The sequence below is a fragment of the Nannospalax galili genome, unplaced genomic scaffold (assembly GCF_000622305.1).
Source record: "Nannospalax galili isolate Female #2095 unplaced genomic scaffold, S.galili_v1.0 scaffold612, whole genome shotgun sequence".
Taxonomy (NCBI): domain Eukaryota; kingdom Metazoa; phylum Chordata; class Mammalia; order Rodentia; family Spalacidae; genus Nannospalax; species Nannospalax galili.
Genome location: NW_008333388.1, coordinates 3,234,408 through 3,259,069, shown reverse-complemented (window position 1 = coordinate 3,259,069; position 24,662 = coordinate 3,234,408). Strand labels below are relative to the sequence as shown.

Below are 24,662 nucleotides of genomic sequence, written 5' to 3'. Positions count from 1 at the left end.
GTACTAGCCAAGACTGGTCTTGAACTTGACATCCTCCTACCTCTTCCTCCTGAAGGCTCGGTTTATGGGCATGATGTGGAGAATTTTAAATGGATAATTTCAAATGCTTTGTAAAATCCAAATAAATGATATCTGTGAACAGCAAAAGTATGGACTTGGAAAAGAATGGGGGTTGTGGGGGAAGAGGATGAACAGTTGAGGCTCATGACACTGTCATGGCGGGTACATGTGCCATCTGTTTTCCTGGATTCTGTGCAATTACATAGCAGCTGCAAATCACAAGGACTATGGGTCACAGTGTTTGGCGCTAGTCTGCCTGAGTTCACCTTTCCTGCACAGAACAGCTGATCCAGAACCTGCCCCTATTCACCTCTGTACCTGGCTCTCACGCACCAAACCAGTATGTCTCCTGCCCTAGGCCATCTTAGGTCCACACATCAGACAGCTAGAGACTACCTCTACAACCCAGAGCCCACCTGAATTATTCAAACTAGCCAGACCTGAAGTAGTCACTCTGCCTTGGTCTGACTCTCCCAGGAAGCCCCAGTGAGGCTTCTGGCCTCTCCCTTCACATCCTCTTGCCTCTGGATGAGCAAACTAAGCTTTCCCCAGGTGTCCCTGCAAAGTGTATGCATCTCCTTCTCTCAAGAAATATGAGGAACAGATCCTTCTTCAACTGCCAGTGGCCCATTATAACCAATATACACCCTGATGGGGAATATTGACAATGGAGGAGGCTCTGCAGGGGGGACCCCAGGGGCTGGATGAGAACATCCCCTACTTTCTACTTAATGTTACTATAAACCCTAAACTTGCTATAAAAACATTAAATCTACTAAAAACAAATAGTGGTTTTGACTTTGAATTGTAACGGTCAAACTTAGCAGGCATTCCTTGGACAGCCACTGTCAATGGCCTTTAAGATGGCCTTCAATGATCCCTGCCCCTTGTATAGTCAGTTCTCTTCCACTTTGCTTATTGTGTGGCCAATAGAGCAAATTGAATATGGCTGAGGGGGTGACGTGTTACCTCTGAGAGGAGACAGACACTGTGGCTTCCTTCTGCTCACTCTACCTCTTAGGACAGCCACTTGAGTAGAAGCCAGAGTCTAAATCATGGAGAGGCCCAGTGGGAATCTGAGGCCTCCAGCTACTTGAGTGAGATCCTCCACCCAGGCAAGCCTTCATAGGACTGGCCTTGGCTGATGGCTGGACTCAACTTCCTGAAAGGTCTTGAGCCAGCTTGCCCAGTTAAGCTGCCTTGGATTCCTTTGAGTGACTTTTATAGAGGCATATTGTGGGGTGTGTGTGTGTGTGTGTGTGTGTGTGTGTGTGTGTACATACATACACACATGTGTGGCAGCCAGAGGTCGACACCAAGTGCCTTCCTTTATCACTCTCCATCTTAGTTTTGGAGATGGTCTCTCACTGAACCTGGGGCTCCCCCATTTAGCTAGACTGGCTGGCCAGTGAGCTCCAGGGTTCTTTCTGTCTCTGCCTGCCTCCGTAGTACTGGAATCATAGGTCCATGCTGCCATGCTCACTTTTTCACGAGTTCAAGGGGATCAGACTCATGCATGTGCAGCAAGCACTCCTCTGGCCAAGTCATCTCCCCCAGATCATCCGGAAGTGTATTTTTACTGTTTCTTGACCTTTTGATTAAGATCAAGTGTAGAAGCATTTTTGAGCAAAATCTTTATCTGAAAAAGATGGCAAATTTTTGGCTTTCTTTGCATACCCATGACTTCCTCAGAAAACGTGTGAGGCATAAATTTCTGTTTGTTTTATGCTGATAGGTTGTGGGGATAATTTGTCATATGGCAGATAACTTACATATTTATGACAGACCATGGGAGATGCAAAGGCATTAATGAGGCACTTATCCCAGCCTTGTCCTTTCAACATCCCAGTACCTAGACCAGGGCTTGACATACACAGTCAAGTGTATGTGAACTGACAGATTAAGGAGGTGGGCATTGCCCTCCAGTAGCTCCCACAGGAAAGAAGGCAGGTGAACAGGGAAGAATGGAATAGAGCCTCAGCCCAGTGTGTGATCCATCTCTGTGGGAAAGTCTGCATGGAGGACTCTCAACCTGGTAGACTAAAAGGACAGGCTTGTCTAAGGGGCTGAGATCCATCCCTTTTTCTGGCTTTATTGTTCCATGAGTGACTATTATACATCTAAAGGCTGTGGCCTTTAGGAAGAAAATGTTCCTCCTCCACGTGCGAACAGCTCTGAAGGGCATCCGCACGAAGCTGCTAGTTAGTACATTTTGTTGTTTGCAGTTGAAGGGACAATGGAGACCAGATTGACGATGGAGAAACCGTGAATGAAACGAGAACGTCTACACTCTGAGAGGATCATGGGAAAAGTTTTTCCATCTTGCCATGGCCTCTGGAAGACAGAGTGGTATCTCAGAGACCAGGAAGAGATGGAAAGGGGCTTGAGAGGGCAATAGAGGGCAAGGCCAGTGGGTCTGAGAAAATACAAACAGAAAAAAATCCATGCAAAGTGACTTAAAGAAAAAGCCCAGAGTGCCAGTGTGGGAGACATGGATCTCAGTGCAGCGCCGGTGGCTGCTGCTGACTGCTGGAGCCGGCGGTAAGTGGCTGCTCCATCTTTAGACATCTTCACCTGCGTGCTGCCTGTACAACTTGCCTGTGGCTAGGTACCTTTGGGCTCGTCTATCATCCCACTGTTCAAGCTAAATTGATTTAGGAAGAAAACTTTATGCCATCATTACAAATGGGAAGTTAGTGTCTTTTTAGGATAAAGAAAATAAACGCCTCACTATTCAAATCACAAATTCACTGGTGTATGACTTGGTCATTTCAAACAACACTGTGCTGTGTATACTCAGTGTCTGGGAAGTCCCAGCTTTAGTGAAGGAAACTACAGTTCAGTAACAAATTTCAAGAAAGGTCATGCACACTAAAGAGATTTTGTTTAGAGAGAAACCAAACAGAACTTTTTAGAGATCCAAGATTGAGAATGTTCTGGAAGGATCCTGGGGAGCCAGCTCAGTCAGTAAAGTGCTTGCAAGCATGAGGCCCTGAGTTTGATTCCCAGAACCCACGTTAAGCATGGTGGAACATGCTTGTAACCCCATCACTGACAAGTTGAAGACAGGTTTGCTGGCCAGCCAGGCTACCTACTTGGTAAGTTCCAGGCTAGTGAAAGACCCTTTCTCTCTCTCTCTAAAAAAGGCGGGGGGGGGCAGCATTTGAGGAATGACAGGCACAGTTGCCCTCTGACCTTCACATGCAAGTACACACTCACATGCACATACACACAAAAGAATGTTCTAGAAGGTAGCACACTGTGGCTTATTATGAACCACCAAAGGAACCATGCCAGAACCTTGCACACATCTCTAGCATTATTTTCACTATATACAACTGCCTACATTTCTATCCACACCACTAATCTAACCCCTCTTCTGATCTAGACTGTATCTTCCTATTGCTGAGAATAACAGGGCCTGATAAGCTTCTTTTTGAGAACACACTTGTGCACAGCTTGTATTTTTGCTGCAAAGGTCATCTCTTACATTTGCCTCATACAAATAAATAATTGACAAATTCTACTTGGCTATAAAACATAACTTGGAGCAAACTTTTTTTTGTGTGGAAGGTTAAACAAAAGCTTGGCTTTCCCTGCCCATTCAGGGCTTTTGAGTACTACTTGGTGTCTGTATAGGTAAACCGTGAGACCAGTTCCTTAGAAATAAACTGGCACATTCCTATCAGCCAAGTATCAAAATCATACGTGGACCTTCTTAGATGTTCTGTAGGCTAAGCTCTGCCCTGGACACTCTCATTTGGATCCAACGATGAAACCGAGGTCCACGGTTCTGAGTGAGGCATCTCAGGAGAGAATGTGAAAACAGATTCTTGGGTAGAAAATGAAATGTCTATTACGAGAGTTCAATTTATTGGAAAAAATTTTGATTTCTTTCTTAATAGGACATATTCAAAATGAGGTTGTCTCAAACTACTTTATTATTCCCAGAGGTTAGAAGTGCGAAGTGCTTTGAATAATGGGAGCCAGAATACGCCCAACAAGGATCAGGCAGGCAAGCTGGCCTCTCAGCCCTGCCACGAGGACAGGGTGTCAGATTCTGTGGATGGAGAGTCGAGCCCGTCTCTGTCACATACTGTGAGACCATGAGAAAGGGCTCAAAACTATCCCCTCACCAACATAACCTTCCCCTGAGAACGTAACTTTTGATTTCTCTAAAAATAAGATTTCAATTTGTTAATTATAATTTGAGGGCCTTTGGAGAGTTATCTGCTTAAATTTATTTTTCTTTCCATTTAGAAGAGCACTCAAAAATTGGGTCTGACAAAGGTGGAGGATATTTATTTCCAAAGTAACTAGATCTAAACAACATCAAACACAAGATGTGATGATTCAGAAATCACTAACAATGTTTTCTTTTGGTTGCCTTTGGTCCTGGAGCTCATAAACAGCAGGTGGAGCCAGGGTTTTATTACTGGGAGGGACCTCAGTGCTCAGCTCATCCAAGGATCTCCTCTGGGCTTGCCCAAGTCTGACTTCACTGGGACAAACCTCATCTCACACTTGTTACTCATCTTTCATGTTCTTTTCCTTGTACAATATGCATTGTAAGAGGTAACCCCAAATGACCTCTGTCTTTGAAGCTGCTGGAACTTTCTAGCTTTAATGAGGGACCTCTACTGACCTTCTTTCAGAAAAGGGAGGAAAGTACTACGAGGCAGAGGCCAAGGAAAGTCACTGACCTGAAGGGACAGCAGATTCTGTATGTCTTGTCTGGACCTGGGAGGATCCTGAACTGTGACATGGTGACACATACATGTGGTCTTTGTTGTATACCCTCAGATCAATCTCCCCAAACCCTTGGAACCTCAGGAGAATAAGAAAGTGCAATAATTAAGGGAACCTATGTAGCTTCAAAATAAGCCTGACAGAGGGTACAGCCCAGTGGCAGAGCATGACTGCAAAATGAGCCTTGTCACCCAAAAGACTAATGAACATAGAGGGTTCGGACTTACAGCCCATTCCTCAGTCTAAGAAGTGGGGGAAGGGGAAGGGGAAGGGTTGATCATCAGTGGCTGATGTGTTATTCAATCAAGCTAGATAATGCAGCTTCCCCCAAACCCCAAAAAGATTGGGTTCAGCAGACTTCCAAATAGCTGAACTTGTGGAAGATTCTGGAAATGGTGCATTCCAATAGGCATGGAGGTTCCACACCCCCCTGTGCATCTCTGTCACGTGGCTGTTCAGCAGTGTCCTTCTTAATAGCCATTGTAATAAATGGAGAATAAGTGGTTCTCTGAGCCACTACTAAATTAATTATATCCAAGGATGGGGACACGAGAATCCTCATTTGTGCCTGTTCTAGTTGGCTTGTATGTTGCTGTGATAACCACCATGAACAAAAGCAACCTCTGTTAGGAAAGGATTTATTTCAGCTTACACCACCAGGTCCCAGTTCATCATGGAGGGAAGTCAGGGCAGGAGCTGAAGCAGAGACCATGGAGGAACACTGCTTACCTTCTATCTCACACTCAGCCTGCTTTCTTATACAGTCCAGGCCCACCTGCCCAATGGGCTGGACCCTCCCACATCAACAGTCAAGACAGTTCCTCACAGATGTGGCCAAACACCAAGCTGAGCCAATCACTCGCCCAATTGAGACCTCCTCAGTCAACTCTGTGCTGCGTCGTTAGCAGCTGACTAGGACAAGAGCCAACTGATCAGAAGCGTATACCACACCCGGGAACTGGCCTCTGTAGTGGGGGCGGGGCTGTGGGATCCAGCCCTCCGCCTGTGTGATCTGGTGCTATCTTCAGGAAGATACTGCCAGAATTTCAGTGAACTGGAGCACACCCACCTGACACCTATTTAGTACAGAGCTGGTTCCTGGCAGAAAGTGCTTTCTTTTTTGGTGAAGTGAGGTAAAGTGTTCCATGTTTACTGTTGACTGGAAGAATAGGAAAAGAAAACAAATAAGAACAGTACTACCACCGTGTGATTATCTCCAGCCCAACCAACTGGGGTATGCTGAGCACAATCACAGTTGTCCTGCTTGACCCCAGACCTTAGTCCTTGAGGCAAACAGGTCAGAGCAGAGCTGGTGCTTAGCTAGGGGATGGGGGGAGAAGTGATTACCTACGTTATCAAATGAGTCTGAACCTATCATGTCCAATTCTAAGACAGGGAGAGCAGACAGAAAGAAGGATAAACCATGTTAATTCCACTTAGATTTCATGTTGGTCTAGGACAGTTTCTTCTCCTTCCAGAATTATCTTACAATTTCTCTGCTTCCCCATAAAGTTTCTTTGTCCCAACCTCTATCTGTTTCCAAGGTTCCTGTGAATAAAAGTTCTTTGAAAACAATCAAGGTCTTGTTCTTATTTTCCACAGGAAGCAAACTCAAAGAGAGAAACCTGCTAGTTGGTTTGCGTCTAAGACTGAGGGGTGGGAAGAGAAGCTGGGGGTAAGGGAGAGTAGGTAAGGTGGCTTAGTCACCAAGACCCAGAATGGAAATGGCCGTAGAGACCCCCATGAAGAACAAATGGCTCGTGGGGCTGGTGAGAGATGCCACTATTCTTGCCCCAAATGGACAGTGTGGATTGGAAAAAGTGCTGTCTCCATGCAGAGGGCCCCAAAGAGCAGCAGGCCAAGGATTCTGACTAAATTTGGGCCAAATATCCTTTTCTTGGGCTAGGGAGAAGGTTCAGTTGGTACACTGTTTGCCTTACAAGTATGAGGACCTGAGTTCAAGTCCAAGAACTCACAAAAAAAACCATGAAAAAAAAACTGGACATAGTGGTACACACAGTGCTTGTTAATTCCAGCATGGGGAGCAGGGGGCAGAGACAAGCAGATCCCTGGGGCTTGGAGGCCAGCCAGCCTAACCTATGGGCAATTTTCAGGCCAGTAAGAGACCTTATCTTTAAAAAAAAACAAAGTGCTCAGTGCTTGAGGACTACCACCAGAGGTTGATCTCTGACCTGCACACACATGGACACACATACCATACCCATACACACACTCACACACACACACACACACACACAGAATCAAAACAAACAAAAACCCCCAAAGATCTTCTTACAGAGTAGCCCTGATTCCCAATGAAAAGGGTCCCAAGTTCCTCTCCTGTCCCATCGAAGGTGCGAATGAGCTGAAGATGTCTGTGAGGCAGAAGGGAGGGCTCAGCTACCTCCTGCTTGAATCACTACTCCTTCTAGAACTGTGGGCAACCTCCCTTTCAACCTTCACCCCGACCCCCGTGTGTTGATGGACGGGTTTCTCCCCCAATGCAGAGGGTACACTTACTGCTTCTGTCTCTCTCCCACTCCTCCCACCAGCAGAGTTGGAAGGGTCACGTGGGTGTCTGGTTTTTTTCAGAAAGGTTGAAATCACAGCCCAGACCATCGGAATAGGTCTGTGCTAGCTGTGTCCCTCAAGACCAAGCAAAGCAGGCTATGACACAGAAGAAAGCATGGCAGATCTAAGCAAAGATGGACCTCTGTGGCCTGCCGAGGCCTGGGACTGACCGTTATTACAGAGAGGCTTTGGGAAATTCTGGCCAGTGAGGGCCCAGCTAATGATGTGAACCCACATGCACCCCCATCAACAAACTAACGTGGAGGTTCATTGAGGGCTTGCTCCAAGAGGGTACAGTGTGTTGTTTGATTCTGCATCCATAGATACTGGCATACAGCAGGTGCACAATTAACATTTGTTGACTGCTTATTGATAAAGAAGACTAAAAAATAAACTCAACACAAATTTAATAGACACTCCAAGATACTGGGTTTGTCTATGGTGCTCTGTTTGGGACTTTGTAATAACTTTTTTTATAGCTTCTTTATTTGATGCTTTGACATTAGGGGTCTTGCTGATCCCAGAGAGACAATTTTTAGGAGCAGTAAAAGTCCATGAGCTAACCTTTCACATGTAAAGCATCCAGCCCAGATCCCAGCCTCAAGGACTTTATTACCGACCTCTCACTCTCCAGGTAGGCCACTATCACCCAAGGGCCTGCTGGATACCATACAAGGTCCCCATGTCTCAGAACCCATTGGAACTACTTACACCAGTCAGTCCTGAATCTGCTGACCCTACCTCACCCATCCCTGTCACAGAAACCACAACAGTTCTCCTGCTTTCCACCTTCTCCTCAGGGACTCTGGGTGTGGCCTTCTGTGACCCAGGGTACTGGGAACTGTGTGTGACAAAGCACCTTCTCAAAAGCGATCCCCTTCTGACCTATGGCCTTGCACGTGTGCAATAGTCAACCCGGCATTTCAAACAGCTCTGATAGTGTGACACAAAGAGGAACAGCTGCCACTTCCCAAACGCTGACCCCCCAGCTAAGCCCTAGTTACAGTCACTGGAATGGAGATGGGAGTCATTACCCGCTTCTGCTGAGCTGGAGGTTAGATGACTTCCCTAGAGCAGGCACAGCTGGGCTTTGTTTGTTTGTTTGTTTGTTTGTTTGTTTGTTTGTTTGTTTTTCCATCGGTGCAGAGAAGAGAAAAATGCCAAGTCCAGGGAAAGGATGATGGTGTTGAGTGGTGCGGAAGGCAGCAGAAGGAATTAGGACACCTCGTTCGCTCTTTGATCAACCTTCACATGAGCAGGATGCAGCCAGTTAGGAACCTGGCTTCCACAGTCCATCTCTGCTGCCCATGAGTTCAGCCAGTCCCAGAGGCAGTGATCCCCCAATTCCAAGGGAAATGGTGCTCCAGGTACCCCACGAGACAACTCAGGACAGCTTGCTTTCTCTATGCTGGTCACCCCCAGACAGAGAGCAAGGACCGGAAATCCCCTCCTCTTCACCACTAATCTCAGGGCCTGTTCTGTTTCTGAGTTGAGGACAGGCTTGCTCCTCCCCCAGAATCTAGGACCTATATCAATTACAAGTAAGACTCTGGGGCTTCAAAACTTATCTGTAAAGAGAGCAGCAAGAATAATTTTTATATCCCTGTGCACACTGCATCCCTCCTCAACCAGAACAACCACTCCCAGATGGGCAGGGAAAAGGCACTTCCCAAAAGCCAAGGCCACCGAGGCTTCCAGGGCACTGAGATAGCAACACCTCTCATATCCCTAACCGATGAGATGACCCCCTTGCCTTTAGGCTGCCCCCTGCCTGCAGGAATCTCTAAAGTCAGCCTACGTGTTGAAGACAATGCCCCTTCGACACCCTAGAAATGTTTAAAATACCTATGACCTTACAGTTATATTCAAGTAGACACCCGTGGGTCTGGGCTCCAGAGTTGTACTAGCTTTGGAAGGAAAAAAAAGATATTCATCTTTATGTTTACAGAATATTCTGAGTCTCAGGTAGGACTGAGGAACCACGATGTTGAGATAGAAATCACTAGCTAGAAGCCAGGTAAGGTGGCACACGCCTTTAATCCCAGGGCTCAGGAGGCAGAGGCAGGTGGATCGCTGAGTTGAAGGCCAGCCTGGTCTACTCAGTGAGTTCCAGGCCAGCCAGGGCTACAGGGAGATCCTGTCTCAAAAAGACTAAAAGAAAAAAAAAGAAAAAGAAAAAGAAAAGAAAAGAAATTACCAGCAAGGAAGCAAGATCAAGCTTGATTTTCCTCGGGGACAAATGATAACATCACTTTCAAAGTAACATTCTGTAAGATTTTTAAGATTTTTATTTTATGTCCATGAGTGTTTGCCTGCATGGATGTATGTGCACTGTGTTCATGCCTGCTGCCTGAGGAGGCCAGAAGAGAGCATTAGGTCCCCTGGAACTAGAATTACAGGAGGTTATAAGCCACCATATGGGTGCTGGGAACTGAATCTGGGTGGGTCCTCTACAAGATTGTTTTTAGCTGGTGAGCCATCTCTCCAGTCCCCCCAAAGTAGTGCTTTTAACCTGCAGGTCCAGCAGGAGGCATGGATGAATATGTTTCCTGCAAGGTCTGATTGTCCCAGGCAAATTGGGCCCTGGTGCATCCTTGCCCTGGTTCGACATGTTAAGTATCCTCTCCCCATCTGACTGCTGTCATTTCTCCTTCCCAAGCCCTGGTATGTCACACTTTCATAAGCCCTCATTTACTGACTCTGTTCTCTGGGCTTTCCAAGGTCTCCCTGGGGCAATTGGGACCAGGTCAGAGTCAGAAAGGGAGCTCAGAAGCCAGACCTCTCCTTCAGCTTCCTCCCTTCTCACAAAGCTTCAGTCTATCATAACCACCTAGGTGACCTTGCCTTGAACAAGGTCTCAAGCCAGAGAGCAAAACCATAGGAGAGATACAGGGCAGGCAGGCCTCAGGACTCTGTGCATCATGGGCCTGGAAGCTTTGTCACTGGGCTTTAACATTACCCAGCAACCAGGCTGGTAGGGCATCTAGGCATGCCAGACTCCCTTTTCACACGTGTTGTGTCACCAAAACTTTCAGCTCAATTGTGCCATATGAACATTAAACTCCTAGCCAGAAAGCCAGGAGGTAAGTGGGCAATGGGGAGGAGGTAGGAAGGCAGGGCCTTCTCTGACCTGAAGTTAGTCAGCATCCCAGCCTTTCTGAAGAGGAGAGTCGGTATTGCCACTGTGCTGAAGTCAAAACCCACATGAACGTCTACTTCCGAACAGCAGCACCTCTAGGGTAATTCATTCCATCTGCCCTGGTGTTTAGCTGCTATTCCCATGACCTCACCCCAGCCTCCAGCACTCCCTAACCTCACTAGGACCTGCAGCCTTCAATTCTCCTGCCTCCACACCACCTCACGCCCTTCCAGTCTTTACTTCTCTTGTCCTGGCTATGATTTGTCCTATAAACTCTGTATCCCCCTGAGTTCACTTGCTCTTGCGTCATGATCACTGGACAAAACTCTCACCCAAATCTGTGAGTCAAACATAGTTTGTCCCCTCCAAAACTCATGTTGAAATTTAATTGCTAATGCAGTGGTGTTGAGTGGCAGAAACTTAGGAAGTGACTGTCTCATTAAGAGGGATTAAAGCCTTCCTTGGGGGAGTGGGTTGGTTTTCATAGGAGCTGATTGTTATAAAATGAGTCCATTTCTCATGTTTTTTCTTTTCCCTACCTGTTTGTCTTGTCGCTTTCTACCCTGTTATGACAGGAATGCCCTTCCTGGATGCTAACACCATGGCCCTTGGACCACTTCCAGAAACAACTTAAGTGACTATCTTTGCTTTATAAATTACCCAGCTTTAGGTATTAAGATGTAGCATCAGAAAACAGATTAAGACACTGAGAAAAGCTGGAGAAAAGGAAACGAGATCCCCATACCAATGGGGCTGACTTAGCCTGAGGACCCAGTGGGCCCTTAGGCCCTTTTGGCAATCCAGAGGGCTGGCACCTCCCTTTTATGCCTTCACACTGTCCCTCTGTGTCCTAGTTTGCTTTCTGTGGCTGTGATAAAAGCCACTTGGTGAGGAAAGGGTTTATTTCATCTTACAGGTTACAGTCCATCATTAAGGAAAGTCAGGGCAGGAACTCGAGGCAGGATCCTGGAGGCAGGAACTGGAGCAGGGCCCATGAAGGAATACAGTTTACTGGCCCACCGGCCCAGGGATGATGCCACCCACAGTGGGCTGGGTCATCCTATACCAATTAGTAGTTAAGAAAATGCCTCACACACATGGCCATGGGCCAGTCTGATGGAGGGCAATTCTTCAGCTGAGGTTTCCTCTTCCCAGGTGCCTCTAGGCCTGTGTCAAGATGACAGCTGGAGTTAGCTATGGCACTTTCCTAGACAATACTTCACACCTGTGCCTCATCCTTCATTCTCAGTCTCCTATTTGACTAAGAAAATAAGAACAATGTGGTGAGAGCTCCTCTCCCATGTTCCTCAGCCTGAGCTGTGCACTGCTTCCCTTGAAAGCTTCTGGAACCTCCCCTGCATTTTCCCACATCACACTCGGTTCATCCTTTCATACGTTCCCCACTACTGATCCCTGCAAGACGTCTTCCCTCCTCCCCAAGGTAGACTGTCTCTAGGGCTTCTTATTCCCACTCTAATTGTGTGCTCCATTAGCGTATTTATTTAATTATAGTGCAGGGTCTGTTTACACATCTGGCCCTAGGGGACATCAGGCCCCCAGTGGCAGAAGGATGACCTTTCAGTTCTGTATTTCTAGCAGCACATAACACTGTACAGTCTGTTGGATGAATGAAGTCATGATTTCTTTTATTTTTCTTAAGCTCACTTCCCTCAGTCTTCCTTCATTGTGGGCTGTGTGGATTTGGTGAATGCACTAATTCAGTCAACAAGCAAGGGTGACTGCCAGGTGTGGGACACAGTGTGAGGTCATGGGGATATTAAGATGACTCCAAACCAGTCAGTGTCTACCCTAAAGGAGCTTTTACTCAAGAGACTCAGATGCATGTGGCTGTAGCAAACTGTACTTGATTTCCTCGAGCATCTAGGCCTGCTGTGAAACCCACTAACAAAAACCTGGCTTTCTTGAGCAGCCTTCGGACCCCCCAGGAGGGGTCCTGAGCAGATCTTGGTGGCAGCAGCGCCTCAGGACCTCCTCATCTCCCTCTCCTTCTCCACTTCCCTGAAGGTTACTGGGGCTCTTAAATGGGCGGAGAGAGAAGTATATGGGACTGAGCTCTGCTGGGTGCCGGGTGCTTTGTACAGTTCTATAACTTCGTCCTTCCCAGTCCTGGGAGGTCAGTGACATCACTCTCATCCAAGGGTGTGGACTTTGAGCACCAGGGCTCCTGAGGTGACAGATGGTTCCCTTCATACACATACTTCCAGGTTTGATAGAGGTGATCTGTACAAAGGTATAATGTTCCCAGGGAACAGAATAGGTCTTTCCGAGGCAACTACCCCTAGGACTTGAAGGCTCAGGGATATGGAAGAATAACTGAAACCCAGAAAGAGAAAGCTCTCACTGAGAGGGCCCTTCAGCCAGAAGTGACCCTGCAGAGCAGCAGCCAGGGAGTACTGCACACTCAGGGCCCCACATCGTCCCTCTTCCCATCACCTCCCAGGGCCTCCCTAGTACCTGAAGCCAGTGAGGCGCGGAGCAGGGAACAGAACAGCCGCCAGTGCTGCATGTAGTCAGCACACAGGGGGGTTGCACAGAGGCCCCGGTGCCCACCCTGAGGAGCTGTGTCCGAGCTTACCCGGATTGTGTGTGGCCTACGGGTTCAAGCCATGGCCTGACAAACTGTAATTCTGGCCTCTTCTCCCTTCTGTTAGCAACTCTGATCTTGAAGCCACCAGGCCACCAGATCCCTCAGCACCCATAGCCTCATCTGCCAGTGTTTGGGTCTCGATTCTTATTTAATAGGAATGGTGCTGTAGAATGAGTTAACAGAATGAGTTAACGTCCCTACTCTGCTCCAACCTGTAAAGGGTGGTGACCCCTGGTGAGGTCATAGCCAGACCCTCCTCTGAAAATCACTCACCCTTGGGCAGTTGCCCAGCAGCCCTCAGCCTTGCCAAACGAAGCAGGGAAGTTTGATGGATGGAAGGTAGATGAAGAGGGTCCCCTGGGAGAATAATTTAATTTTATAGGGAAGGAACACAGGACCAGGGAGCCCTGGCTGCAGGCATCCCGCGCCCGTTGCCAGGAGCATGTGAAACTCATTACCTCTCCTGGCTTCCCATGGGCAGCCACGGATGACGCCACGCGTGTGGCGGAGGGGCTGAGGCCACGGGCCCCGCGGACAATGTTTTTCTGACACTAACACTTCTTTCTGGCCCTTGCAAAATGCTTCAGAGGAGCCAGGCCTAGCTAGGCGCCACCCACTCCTAGGCCTCCTCTGCCTCCTGACTCCAGACTGGAGAGGACCCCAGCCAGCTGCACAGGCAGGAAACAAAGGCGGACCAGGAGGAAGGGCAGAGGGGAGGCTGGAGAAGGAGCATGGGAGGGAAGGTGGGGAGTGGAAGGAGGCCTGCCTGGTCCCTGTTTGGGTTTCTGTTTGGAGAGATGACTGAGCAGAGACCACACGGCTGCAGGGCCTTTGGGGTCTCTTCTGGGATGGTCCTTCCCAGAAGTTCTGCTATGGAGGGGGATCCTCTGCTACTAACTTGCAGGTTCCATTGTGACCTTGGCCTTTTCCTCTCCAGTAGCCTCCAGGGAGGATGCTGCGGGCAATGGACCTCAGAGGTGGCTGAGCCCAGGGGTACAGAGGACAAAATGGGAGCTGCCAAAAGTATTGTGGGGAGGTTAGGAGGGTTTACAGATGAGACATGCCAGACATCCCCTTCCCTTCTTGTCTGTGAGGTTTTAAACAGGAAGGAATGGAAGAGAGAGCTTCGGGGCTAAAAGAAGGAAGAGGAGGTGAGAGGAGGTGGGAAAGGAGGGAGAAGAAAAGAGGAGCCACAGCCACAGGCCCCGGACCCTGTCTATCTTATGCTCTGCTTCCTGGCCACCACGAAAGAGGTGAGTAGGCAGCCTCCTCCACCCGCAATCCCACTGTCGTGATGTTCTGCCTCACCTCAAGATCAAAGCAATGAATCCAGCTAACCATGGGCTGAAACATCCCAAACTGTGCAGAGGTAGCATGGGGCCAGCAGGAGCCACTGTGCTGAGATAGGGTCCCTTCCTTTGTTCTGAGGATGCTCCCTGGGCAATGAAACCCCAGCTGCAGACCAGTGACAGGTCCAATCCCTGAGAATAGTCTTGTCAGGCATAAGGCAGATTCTATGTTTTAATTCCCACCTTGCTCTTGATCTCTCTATCGGTTCTGAATCCAGAGGTGAGAGAGCTATCCCTTAGGACCATCAGCCCAACACTCTCAAGTTCCTTTCCCAGAAAGGAGGCCAGAATTACAGGCACAGGGGTCCCAAGTCAGATTTCAGGCCTTCTATTAACTTTACATTAGTGGTCTTGGGCAAGTCATGTCCTAATACTCACCAAGATTTCCTGAGTCCTATCATCCCCAAAGTGCCTGGAGAACCCAACCACCTTCCTGATTTGAAGACTCTCAAATTGCGTTAAGCATCCATAACCATATAGTCCCCAGAGAAGAACCCAGCTCAGCCCAGCAGGAATGCACAGCCGTTTATATGGTAGGACTCTGTCATAGTTTGGATATAAAATGTCTCTCAGAAAGGCTCAGGTGTGATAATGAACCTGATCCTTGAGATGATGTGAAAGGATCTTGAAGGCACTGACACTTAATGGATTCACAATCTGATGATATCATTGGCAGATATGCAAACTTTTGGAGCCTGCTTGGAGGAAACAGCTCCCTGGAGATGTGTCTTTGGGGACTTTAACTTGTCCTGGACCTGTCCCTATCTTACACTATGCTTCCTGGCCACCATGAGGTGAATAAGCAGCCTCCTCCACCTGTACTCCCACTGTCATGATATTCTACCTTATGCAGGCTCAAAGCATGGGATCCAGCCAGCCACAAGCTGAAGCCTCCCAAACTGTGAACCAAAATAAACCTTTCCTCCAGAGCCCCTACAGTGATTCACAGGGCACAGGGCAGGGGAGCGGGGCTCGGACGATGGATGCAATACTGGTGAGTAGAGAATGTGGGGTAGGGAGGTTGTGGTGGCCCCAGAAGGAGAGCATAAAGGCCCAAAGCCAGAAGATGCACTCATGAACTTATGTTGGGAGTGACCGGGCAAGGAGCCAAGGTAACCTGGAAACATAGTTGGTCAGAAAGGATGCAGCCAGGGAGGCACCTCTACCCAACATGAGTGATTACACCCTGTGGTTCTTAAAGTCTGCATTAATGTCTGTCATACCTTAATAGCTGGGCTGTGCTTTGGGGATTTTGCTCCATGTCAAGACCCTAGGACCAGCTTCCAACAAGAGGAAGCACAGGCCCCTCCTCCTCCTTCCCACTCTACATTGGAGGAGGCAATCCTAAAGGGACTTGGAACTACTCCCAGGCCCAACACTTCACCACTTTAATTTACTGAAACCATGTGGGGGTAGCCATGACCCAGACTTCACTCCCTTCCCCATCTCCTTCTACCTTCTTCTTCCTCATCCTCTCAGCCTTACTCCTCCTTTCTCTGCATTTCACTTCAAAGAAGCTACAGAGGATTTCTAAAACAGATCCAAGCTGGCGTGCATCTCCCCAAGTCAAGTCACCCCTTCTTCTTAGAGATGAAAGGAAAGGAGGATCAAACCAGAGGCCCGGGAGTTTCAAGCAGTTGGTGTCATTACAATACTGCTCTGTTTGGTTCCTGTGTCCCCATCTGGCACCAACAAGCCATAGACAAAGCATGGAGGGATCCAGAGAATTTGGAATCAGGGTAAGTTGTTTGCTTTGCTACTTTTAGGTCAGAAGAGGGTGTTGGATCCCCCTGAAACTGGAGTTACGGATGGCTGTTGGCTGCTATATGGGTGCTGGGAATCAAATGTGGGACCTCTGCAACAGCAGCCAGGGTTCTTAACCCCTGAGCCATCTCTCCAGCCTCCCAAAATAATCTTTTTTGATCTGAAATCTATAAGAGAGGGAGATTGGGGGGAGATGATAATCCAATGACACCCCCATGCCAGGTCCCCCAAACCCCCATGACTGCCTGGTGTCTAAGTTGACCTTGATTGACTCTCCCCAGTCACCCCTACTCTAGTTCTATCTAGCCAGACCTGGCCTCTTTACCATGTGCTAGAGGGAGCAGAACTGAATCAAGAGCATGGCCCAGCATCACCTTTGCTGGCATCCTGGAGCAAGGCCAATCCCGTGTGCCTTCCCTCTCCTCCCCAAGAGTCTGGGGAACCAGCTGGTAGACGCTTCCCTTTCCTCTTCTCTTATAAAGTCTTTGTCAGTGTGGTAGTTAGTCTTGACTGACAACTTGACAGGACTTAGAATCACCTAGGAGACACATCTATTAGTGACTGTATGAGAAGAGTGTTTCCAGAGAGGTTTAACTGACCTGGGAAGACCCACCCTGAATGTTATCTATGAGCTGCAGTTCCAGACTGAATATAAAAAAGGAAGTGAGCTGAGCACTAGCATTCATCTCTCTCTGCTTCCTGACTGCAGAGGCCAAGTGACCAGCTGTCTCTGGCTAGTGCTCCACGCCTTCCCTGCCATGGTAGACTGTGAGCCAAAATAAATCCACCCTCCCTCCCTCCTCCTTTCTCCCTCCTCCCTCTCTCCCTCCCCTCCCTTCCCCTCTCCTCCCTTCCCCTTCACTGACACATAGTCTTTGGAATTTAAGTATCAATGTTTTCTCTCAACCCTCCCTCCCTTCCCTCCCTCCCTCCCTTCCTTCCTTCATCGCTTTTGTCAAGTACTTTGTTCCACTGAGGAGAAAAGAAATACAGTTGTAAGTCCTTTTCCAGAATTCTACTTCCCCGCTTGGCCTCAGTATCCACACCTACTTCTACCTAGTTCATACCGAGGGGATTGTTCTGGGGCCAGTTCCTCCTCCCACAGGCATCATGAGCCCTTCAAGGGCAAGTGTTGGTCCAGTTTCTCTCTGGAACATACCTGGCACCTAACACATAGCTTGACACACAGTGGGTCTTCAAAATATGCTTGTGGCCTGGAATCCAGGGGAACAGCTCAATGGTGAAGCATTAATAAGGGCAGGCTGAGGAGCCTTGCTCAGAACCCAGATATCCTTTCTGCACATCCTGTTGGTACTGCCCCCCCATACCCCCCACACTAGGACCCCCCCCTTCCCTTCTCATAACCAGCTCCTTGATACAACTGCAGTAAGAGTCGTTGCTCCTGAGTGACTTCAGGATGGAGGTAGCTGGTGGAGTAGTGAAAACCAAGTCTTGGGCTGGAGAAAACAGCATGGATAAGGACTGTCTCTAGCCATGTGGCCAGAATCCTTGCAAAACTGTCCGTAAGCATCCTTCTGTTCTTTCTAGAAGAGGAGTGTGTTCTCTTCCACAAGTGCTACAGTGAAGAGTGAGGTGAGCCTGTATTAGGTACCTACTCAGTGTCAGCAGCAAGCATTTATTGAGTACATACTCAGTGCTAGCAGTAAGTACTTATTAAGCACCTACTGAGTGTCTTCAGGAAGTATTTATTATCTATTTGTTGGTGCACAGAGAATGGATATTGGGAAAGTGCTCCTGTTTCCTTGGGGGAAACTGCACCAGCTGGCCAGAATTTCAGCAAATGCCTGTCCCTAAGCTACAGTACCTCCAGGGTCCCCTTGCTGGGTATGACTGGAGCACACTGCGCCCTCCCCTCACAAGGTCCAGGAAATGGAGTGCAGGGTTCCCTCCTCTCTTGAGAGGGTCTAGACTGGATGGTTTATTTTAAATACTACCCAGCCTCACTCTCAGAGGCAAAAGGACTGACTGAAGAGCAAGGAGAATTGGTGCTGGAACATCTCAGCCTCAACAAGCCTATCTGTAAAATGGGTCATCTTGCTGATAACACAAGTTTACTGAGATGAATGAATGAGAAAACACATAGAAGAGACCCATGCTGTGCTAGACAGGGTAGACAGAGCACCCTGAGGCCATGCCAAGGTCATGTGGAAAGCAAGCTCTCCCCTGCCCCCCTCAGGATCTTCTAACCCCAAAACAGAGCTAGAAGCACTCACCATCCTCACACAGGTTCAGCTTGGACAGGCTCCTGCCATCAAATGGCTCCTCAAAGATGGAGCTGGTGTCACGCTCACTCACAGTGTGCAGGTACATGGCTTTGTTTTCCATTGTGTTCTGGAGCAGGAGACACCAGGAGAGCAAGGGACAGAGGAGAGACAGAGTCAGCCAAGGGAGAACCAGGTGCCCACCCATACAACCCCAGCCCAGACTGGGGCCCTTTGTATTGACAGGGGCCAGGGACACCATCCAGGGCCATCTGCTCTCAGCTCAATGCTGGAAGACCAGGCCCTGGTTTATTATCGTCATGGGACTGTGTCCTTCCTTTCAACATCTCCCTGTGGGACTAGAGCCCTGGGCTTGGGGACACCATGGCCACATTAATGGCACCCGAGGGAGACCTTACTGCCCAAAGGGTAACTAACCAAGGAGCAGCCTCTGAACTGTTAGCAGTCCAAGGGTATCAGATAGACCTGGGTTTCACACCACACTGGAATGAGACAAAGTAGAGGCACAGATGCATTGAGAGTCCAGGACAAGTGGCCAGCCAGACTGAAGTCAGAATCGCCCCTCGTGCCACAGCACGCCATTGAAGGCGCTCACCTCCCGGGGAATGCAGGCAGCCTCAACGGGCACCAGTCTCATAGAAATGAGCAGCCTCAAGCCAGGAAGCGCGTCTGCAAAGTCTGTCGAGGCTACCCTGCTGCATCTTTGGGGTACCCTGCGGTGTCCCAGGGCTGTACCCACTGACTTGGGAAATCCTGTGTCACTTGAAGTGACCCAGCTGGGATGTTTGCACAGAGCATGACCCACACCATCCCATTCTGCAACATATAGTCATGTGACTGGAAGGCCGTCCTCAGAGCCCAGGCGGGTGGCTCCAGGACTGAAGAGCTTTAGCAGACCCTGACTAGGAGGGTTTGGGAGAGTTTTGTATTGCTTTGTGCTGCAGATTTTCTGAGTTTTCTATGATGCATTTGCATTCTTTGTGTAATGAGAAAAATCCTTTTAATAAAACCAAATTACGAAGTGTTTATTTACACAAAATTCTTTGGGTTTTTTCTCACGTATGTGCCCTGTAATTTTACACATTATTCTCTATTTTCAACACAGTTCCAACTGGCCATAAGTTTATGTCAACCTGTTTTTCTGAGACTCTTTAGCTCTCTGGCTTTTTAATCAAAGGGAAGAGGGAAGAGAAGGGAAGGGGGAGGGGAGGGGAGGGAAAGGAAGAGTAGGAGGGGAGGGGAGGGAAGGGGAGGAGGGGGAAGGGGAGAAGAGGGGGACAAGGGGGCATCTATTTTTCTTTTAAGTGAATTCTTTGGAAAAACAAAGCCACTACGAAGCTGGGTACAGGCCCAGCATACAGCAAACCTCACCCTGAGGTCCTGAGGAACAAGCAGGGACCTGGGGCCTGGGAAAGACACCACAGTGCCTGGCAGGTGCTGGCGGAGAACACTGCCATGGATCTCATAGGTCAATCCACTCCTCTTTAGAGGCAAGGTGTGAAGGAAGCATCAGCAGGGATAGTGAAGGGATGTAGGCCAGAGCAAAACGTGAATGCCCGGTGTTCAGGACTCGGATATAGTCTCCACAGATTAAGCCTTGGAGGCTAAGAGATCCAAACTGACCAGTGGCTGTTCAGCTGCCCTTTGAATGACCCAGGAGGAGTTGGGACTTCTGACTCTACATCCTCCAACACACATAGGCTCATTCACTTGGGCACACTCGTACACACACATGCACACACACAAACATGATGCTCTCAGTCTTGGGGTCGTTCTTCCAGCCTATGGGGGGAACAGGAGAAGGTGATGGTCTGTGGATTCACCAAGATCTCTCACTTAAAGAGCTCCCACCCAGCCTCTCTGTGCCTTTCCCCACACTCCTAGTCGCCTAATCCTGGCTTTCCATCCAGGGCCTCCACCCATGAGGGCCTCTAGGTGGAGCACTGGGCGGCTCCACCAAGACTGGCTACAGGGTGTCCTCCCTGGTTTCATGAGCTCTGTGTGCGGCCCCCTCCCTCTGGCCTCGATCTTGAGGAGCTGCAAAGCAGGAATTCGCTGTCTCTACCGCCTGTGATAGTCCTTGCTCTGCCAAAGGCAACAGAGTCTGCGGCCAGTGGTTACCAGAACCTATAGGCCACTGTCCCTGTGGAACCCCACCTCTCAGGCTCGGCTCCAGGCCACTGTTATCTGGAACGTGTCCTCAAGGCGACCCCTTCTCGCCCTCCTCCCTACTGCTTGGCTGTTCTGAGCAACAGCCCAGGACAGCCTGTGGAGAGAGGCTGGGACCTAGCAGAGCCAGATGTGAGAACGATGAGTTTGGACATGATCATCTGTTTGTTGCTTGGAAACGAAACTCAAGCACGTGCATGCTGGTTTTATTTGGGGGAATGTTTTATCTCCCTGGGGAGTTGGGAGCAGGTGCTGGATTCTGAGATCCTGGGTCTTCCCACCTTTGGACTGAGGTTGTGTCCTCAAGCAAGATACGACTGACTGTTAGGTGCTGTGCAGGCTTCTGGTGAATTGCTCACACCCCATGGGACTCAGATCACTTGCCCTTGGGGAAGTGACACCAGATCATTCCAGCCTCCCACACCCAGTGATGTCTTAGCCACAGGGCTCCTTTGTCAATGATGCATATGTATGTCAGTCCTTTTTCTGTGGCCACCTTCAGGGCCCCATACCAGGCAGTCGGGGTGGGCACAACTCAGAGGGCCAGCTAGTGCACCTCAGTGTGGCCTGGACAGGGGGAGAGCTGGGAGGGAAGACCTAGGCAGGGCTCAGAAGCAACGGGTCCCCTGATGCCCAAGGAGCCTGGACTTCAGCTTTGCTGGTCAGAGTGAGGCCACCCTGTAAATAGAGAGGGACAGCTGTACTGACCTCCAGAAGAGTTATGATTTATTCCCCAACAAAGGGTGGGAAGAGGTCAAGTTCTCCTTCCAGACTCTGCATCTGACAGCTGAAACCGCCTGGGACATCCTTGCACCCTCTGCACAGGGCTGGGGAAGTGGGGAGCTCACAGCACAAGGATCTTCTTCTTATCTGTTAGCTGGGGAAGATGGCCCAATCTGCTGACCTCGTATCACCTTCTGTGTGTCACCCCTCTGGTGGGAGGACCACTCTGCCACCCCTCAGAGGGAACTCTGTGCATCCCTTGAGCTGACGCAGAAGGAAGGACTTGACAAACAAGGTCACACAGGGCAGCTAGGGGCAGAGTTGGATGAGAGCCGGCGCTCCCCAACCAGCTAGAGGATCTCAGGTTCCTAAGGACCTTCTGTTGTTCAGAAAGTCTCACAAATGCAGTCACGTGGGGTTCCCTTTGCAAAGAATAATCACAATTGTGGTCTAGAGATTGAGATGCTGGTTTTCAAAGTTCCTCTGTGGCCATCAGAAGAGCAGACAAACCTGTCCTGCTGAAGCAGGAAGAAGGATCAAGAGCCTCTCTTGCAGCTTTAAAGATGGCGTCTGTGGCTTCGTCCTCTAACCTAAAAGGCTCACCAAGGCTTTCTTTGGCCTGCCTAGTTTCTAAAACTCATCTGGAGTAAAATCACTGTGAATGTGGTCCCAGAGTGAAAGTTGCTAAATAGGTTTTCAACCTTTCCCTTGCCTAACTGCATAGTTAACCTGGATCCTATCTCACAGCTAGAGAGGTGCAGATGTTTTATTAATGACCTCTTCCATCATAGACACACACGAAATACCAACATACGCATATATATAAATACATAGACACACATACATGCGTATACACATATACATTCACACTTACATATACACATGTGCACACACATACACACACAGAGCACAGCACACAGAAAATGCCCCCCCCCCCTCATTTACTCCATGAACAGGCTCTGGGGCAATGTCATGACCCAGGCAGATACTCCTGAGGCCACAGCATCCCTCTGGCATCCTGTGGCAGGCTCCTACTCTGCAGATCCCTGAAAGCCTCCCGCCTGGAGCAGACACCTCTAGGCTGTGTCTGCAAGACCTCCCTGCACTCCGTTCCATCACCAGGCCCTGGGACACCATGGCCCAGTAAGTTCTAGGTCAAAGTCAGTGTCAAGACTCACCTGCGTGCCTGCGCTGAGGCTGCTGGAGCCTGTGCTTAGTTCCTGATGTTTGCCATGGTGGCCGGAGAGCTGGCCGCTGCCCCACTAAGACCCAGGCAGCCCCACAACCAGCCAAGTCCAGATGGAGTCATAGAAAGAGGCTCCAGGGTCTCCCAGTGAAGTGTCTCGGGTCAGGGCAACGGGGTCACTTCTGTAAGAAGACCAGCTCAGGAGGCAGGGGTCGGGGTCGGGGGTCCCTGGGGCACTCTGTCTTCGTGTAGCGTCCGTCAGCCTCTGGAAGCCATCCGGAGATGTTTGGTAAAGGCACCGGCAGCTCCGCTAGGTACCGACTGAGTGGAAGCTGCAGCTGCTCCACTCGCTCTTTATAAAGTTCTTGAGTAACTGCGGCTGCTCCGCTGGTGGGAGTCTGGAACACGTCTGCCCCCTGGCGGCCACTACAAGAATTACAGCTCTGCTGCAACTCGGCCTGGGCTTTGGGCCTGCCTATTCTGAAGGCGCTGCTCAACATACTTTTTGGACAGCTTCTGGGGGAAATGGCAGCTAGACCTGGCTTATGACCCACCCAAGGAAACCGGTCCTGTAAGTTTATTTATAGGACAGAATTGGCATTGCTCAATTCATTCAGCAAAGTTGGCCTAGAACTGTTGTATGCATTTTCCTGGAGTCACTCCCAAAGGACTTGGATTGTTCACACTGGGGATACTGAGGAGACTGTACAGAGATCTCTGAAGGACCTTTCCAAAGTCAAGCTCAACACAATTCAGTAACAAAAACCAATGCTTGTGGAGCACAAAAACTATGCAAGCACAAGAGACAACAGGACACCTAAGCCAGCTGGCAGCTGGCTGGACTTGACCTCAAAGAACTGTCAGCCTAGTGCAAGCACTGCATTCCAAAAGGAGGTGTATGGGGCTGCCAAGACTGCCAGGTCAGTGAAGTGCTGGCCTTGCGAACAAGATGGCCTGAGCTCCGTCCCCAACTCACACGTTAAAAGAATGGGTGTGCCGGTCCACCTTTGCAATTCCAGCACTGGGAAGGGAGAGACGGGCAGATCCCTGGGGCTCCCTGGCAGCCAGGCTAGCCTACTGATGCCTTCCAGGCCAATGAGAGACCTTTTCTCAAACAGACCAAGAGGGACTGTGATCTTGAAGAATGGCACCAAGGTTAAGGGCACACATGTACTCAGGAACATGCACCTGTGTGTGCACCCACACACATGCACATACACATGTGTACACATACACACAATAAAAAAAGGATTTGAATAAATATAACTAACTGGACATTAGGGGAGCACTGAAATTAAGTTAGAAGTAGGGGAAGGGGAAGAAAGCGCAGAGAATTCCCATACAATGTGAGCCATGACTGCAGAGGCCCCAGGGGATGCCACTTGGAAGGTAACATTCAGCAATAAGGTCCTGATTGTTGGTTAAACACGAGGCTCCAGGGCTGGAGAAATGGTTCAGCAGTTAAGAGCACTGACTGCTCTTGCAGAGGGCCTGAGTTCAATTCCCAGCACCCACATGGTAGCTAACAACCACTGGTAACTCCAGTTCCAGGGGAATCTGATGCTATCTTCTGATCTCCGCGGGCATTGCATGACAGGATGCACTTACACACATGCACGTAATACACTCATACACATAAAATGAAAATAAACAAAAATGTTTTTTAAAAAGTGAAGTCCCAGGGCTTCAAAGTCAGGCTTCGAACACAAGAACTATTTTCCAAGCTCAGCTCTGCCCACAGTGCAGCTGCCAGCCCTCAGCTAAGTCAGAGCTTAGTCATCTTCCACGACCACCCCTCCTTGCTGTCCCCAGATGCAGCTCAGGAAACTCTGTTTTACACGGAAGGAAAAAAATCAGTAATTGTATAATTGGGGGGAGGAAGAGTAAAAAGAGGAGGGGAGGAGTGGGTGGAGGAGGAGGAGGAGAAGAGGGGAAGAAAGGGGAGGAGGGGGAAGGGGGAGGACAGGTAACAAATGGAGGAAAAGGAGCAAAAGGAAGGTGAAGAAGAGAAAGGAGGAGGAAGACAAGAGAAAAAGAAAATGGAGATGAGGGAAAAGGGCAAAAGAACAGGATGAAGAAAGGAAGAGGAGAAGGAGGAGGA

The 24,662-nt window shown here is 49.2% G+C and overlaps 1 protein-coding gene across 3 annotated transcripts in view; it reads right to left on the bottom strand.

Annotated features, from left to right (window-relative positions):
- Scara5 (scavenger receptor class A member 5) overlaps positions 1-22,866 on the bottom strand; it is a 114,533-nt gene extending 91,667 nt beyond the window's left edge. For all 3 annotated transcript variants that reach the window (XM_008828138.2, XM_029561131.1, XM_017796921.1), the window contains exons 1-2: positions 22,554-22,866; positions 18,475-18,592 (exon numbers count right to left, since the gene is read on the bottom strand). In XM_008828138.2, the coding sequence (XP_008826360.1) occupies positions 18,475-18,586 (112 nt within the window). In that variant the 5' untranslated portion in view covers positions 18,587-18,592; positions 22,554-22,866. The remainder of the gene's footprint in view (positions 1-18,474; positions 18,593-22,553) is intronic.
- Between the last annotated feature and the right edge of the window lie 1,796 nt (positions 22,867-24,662).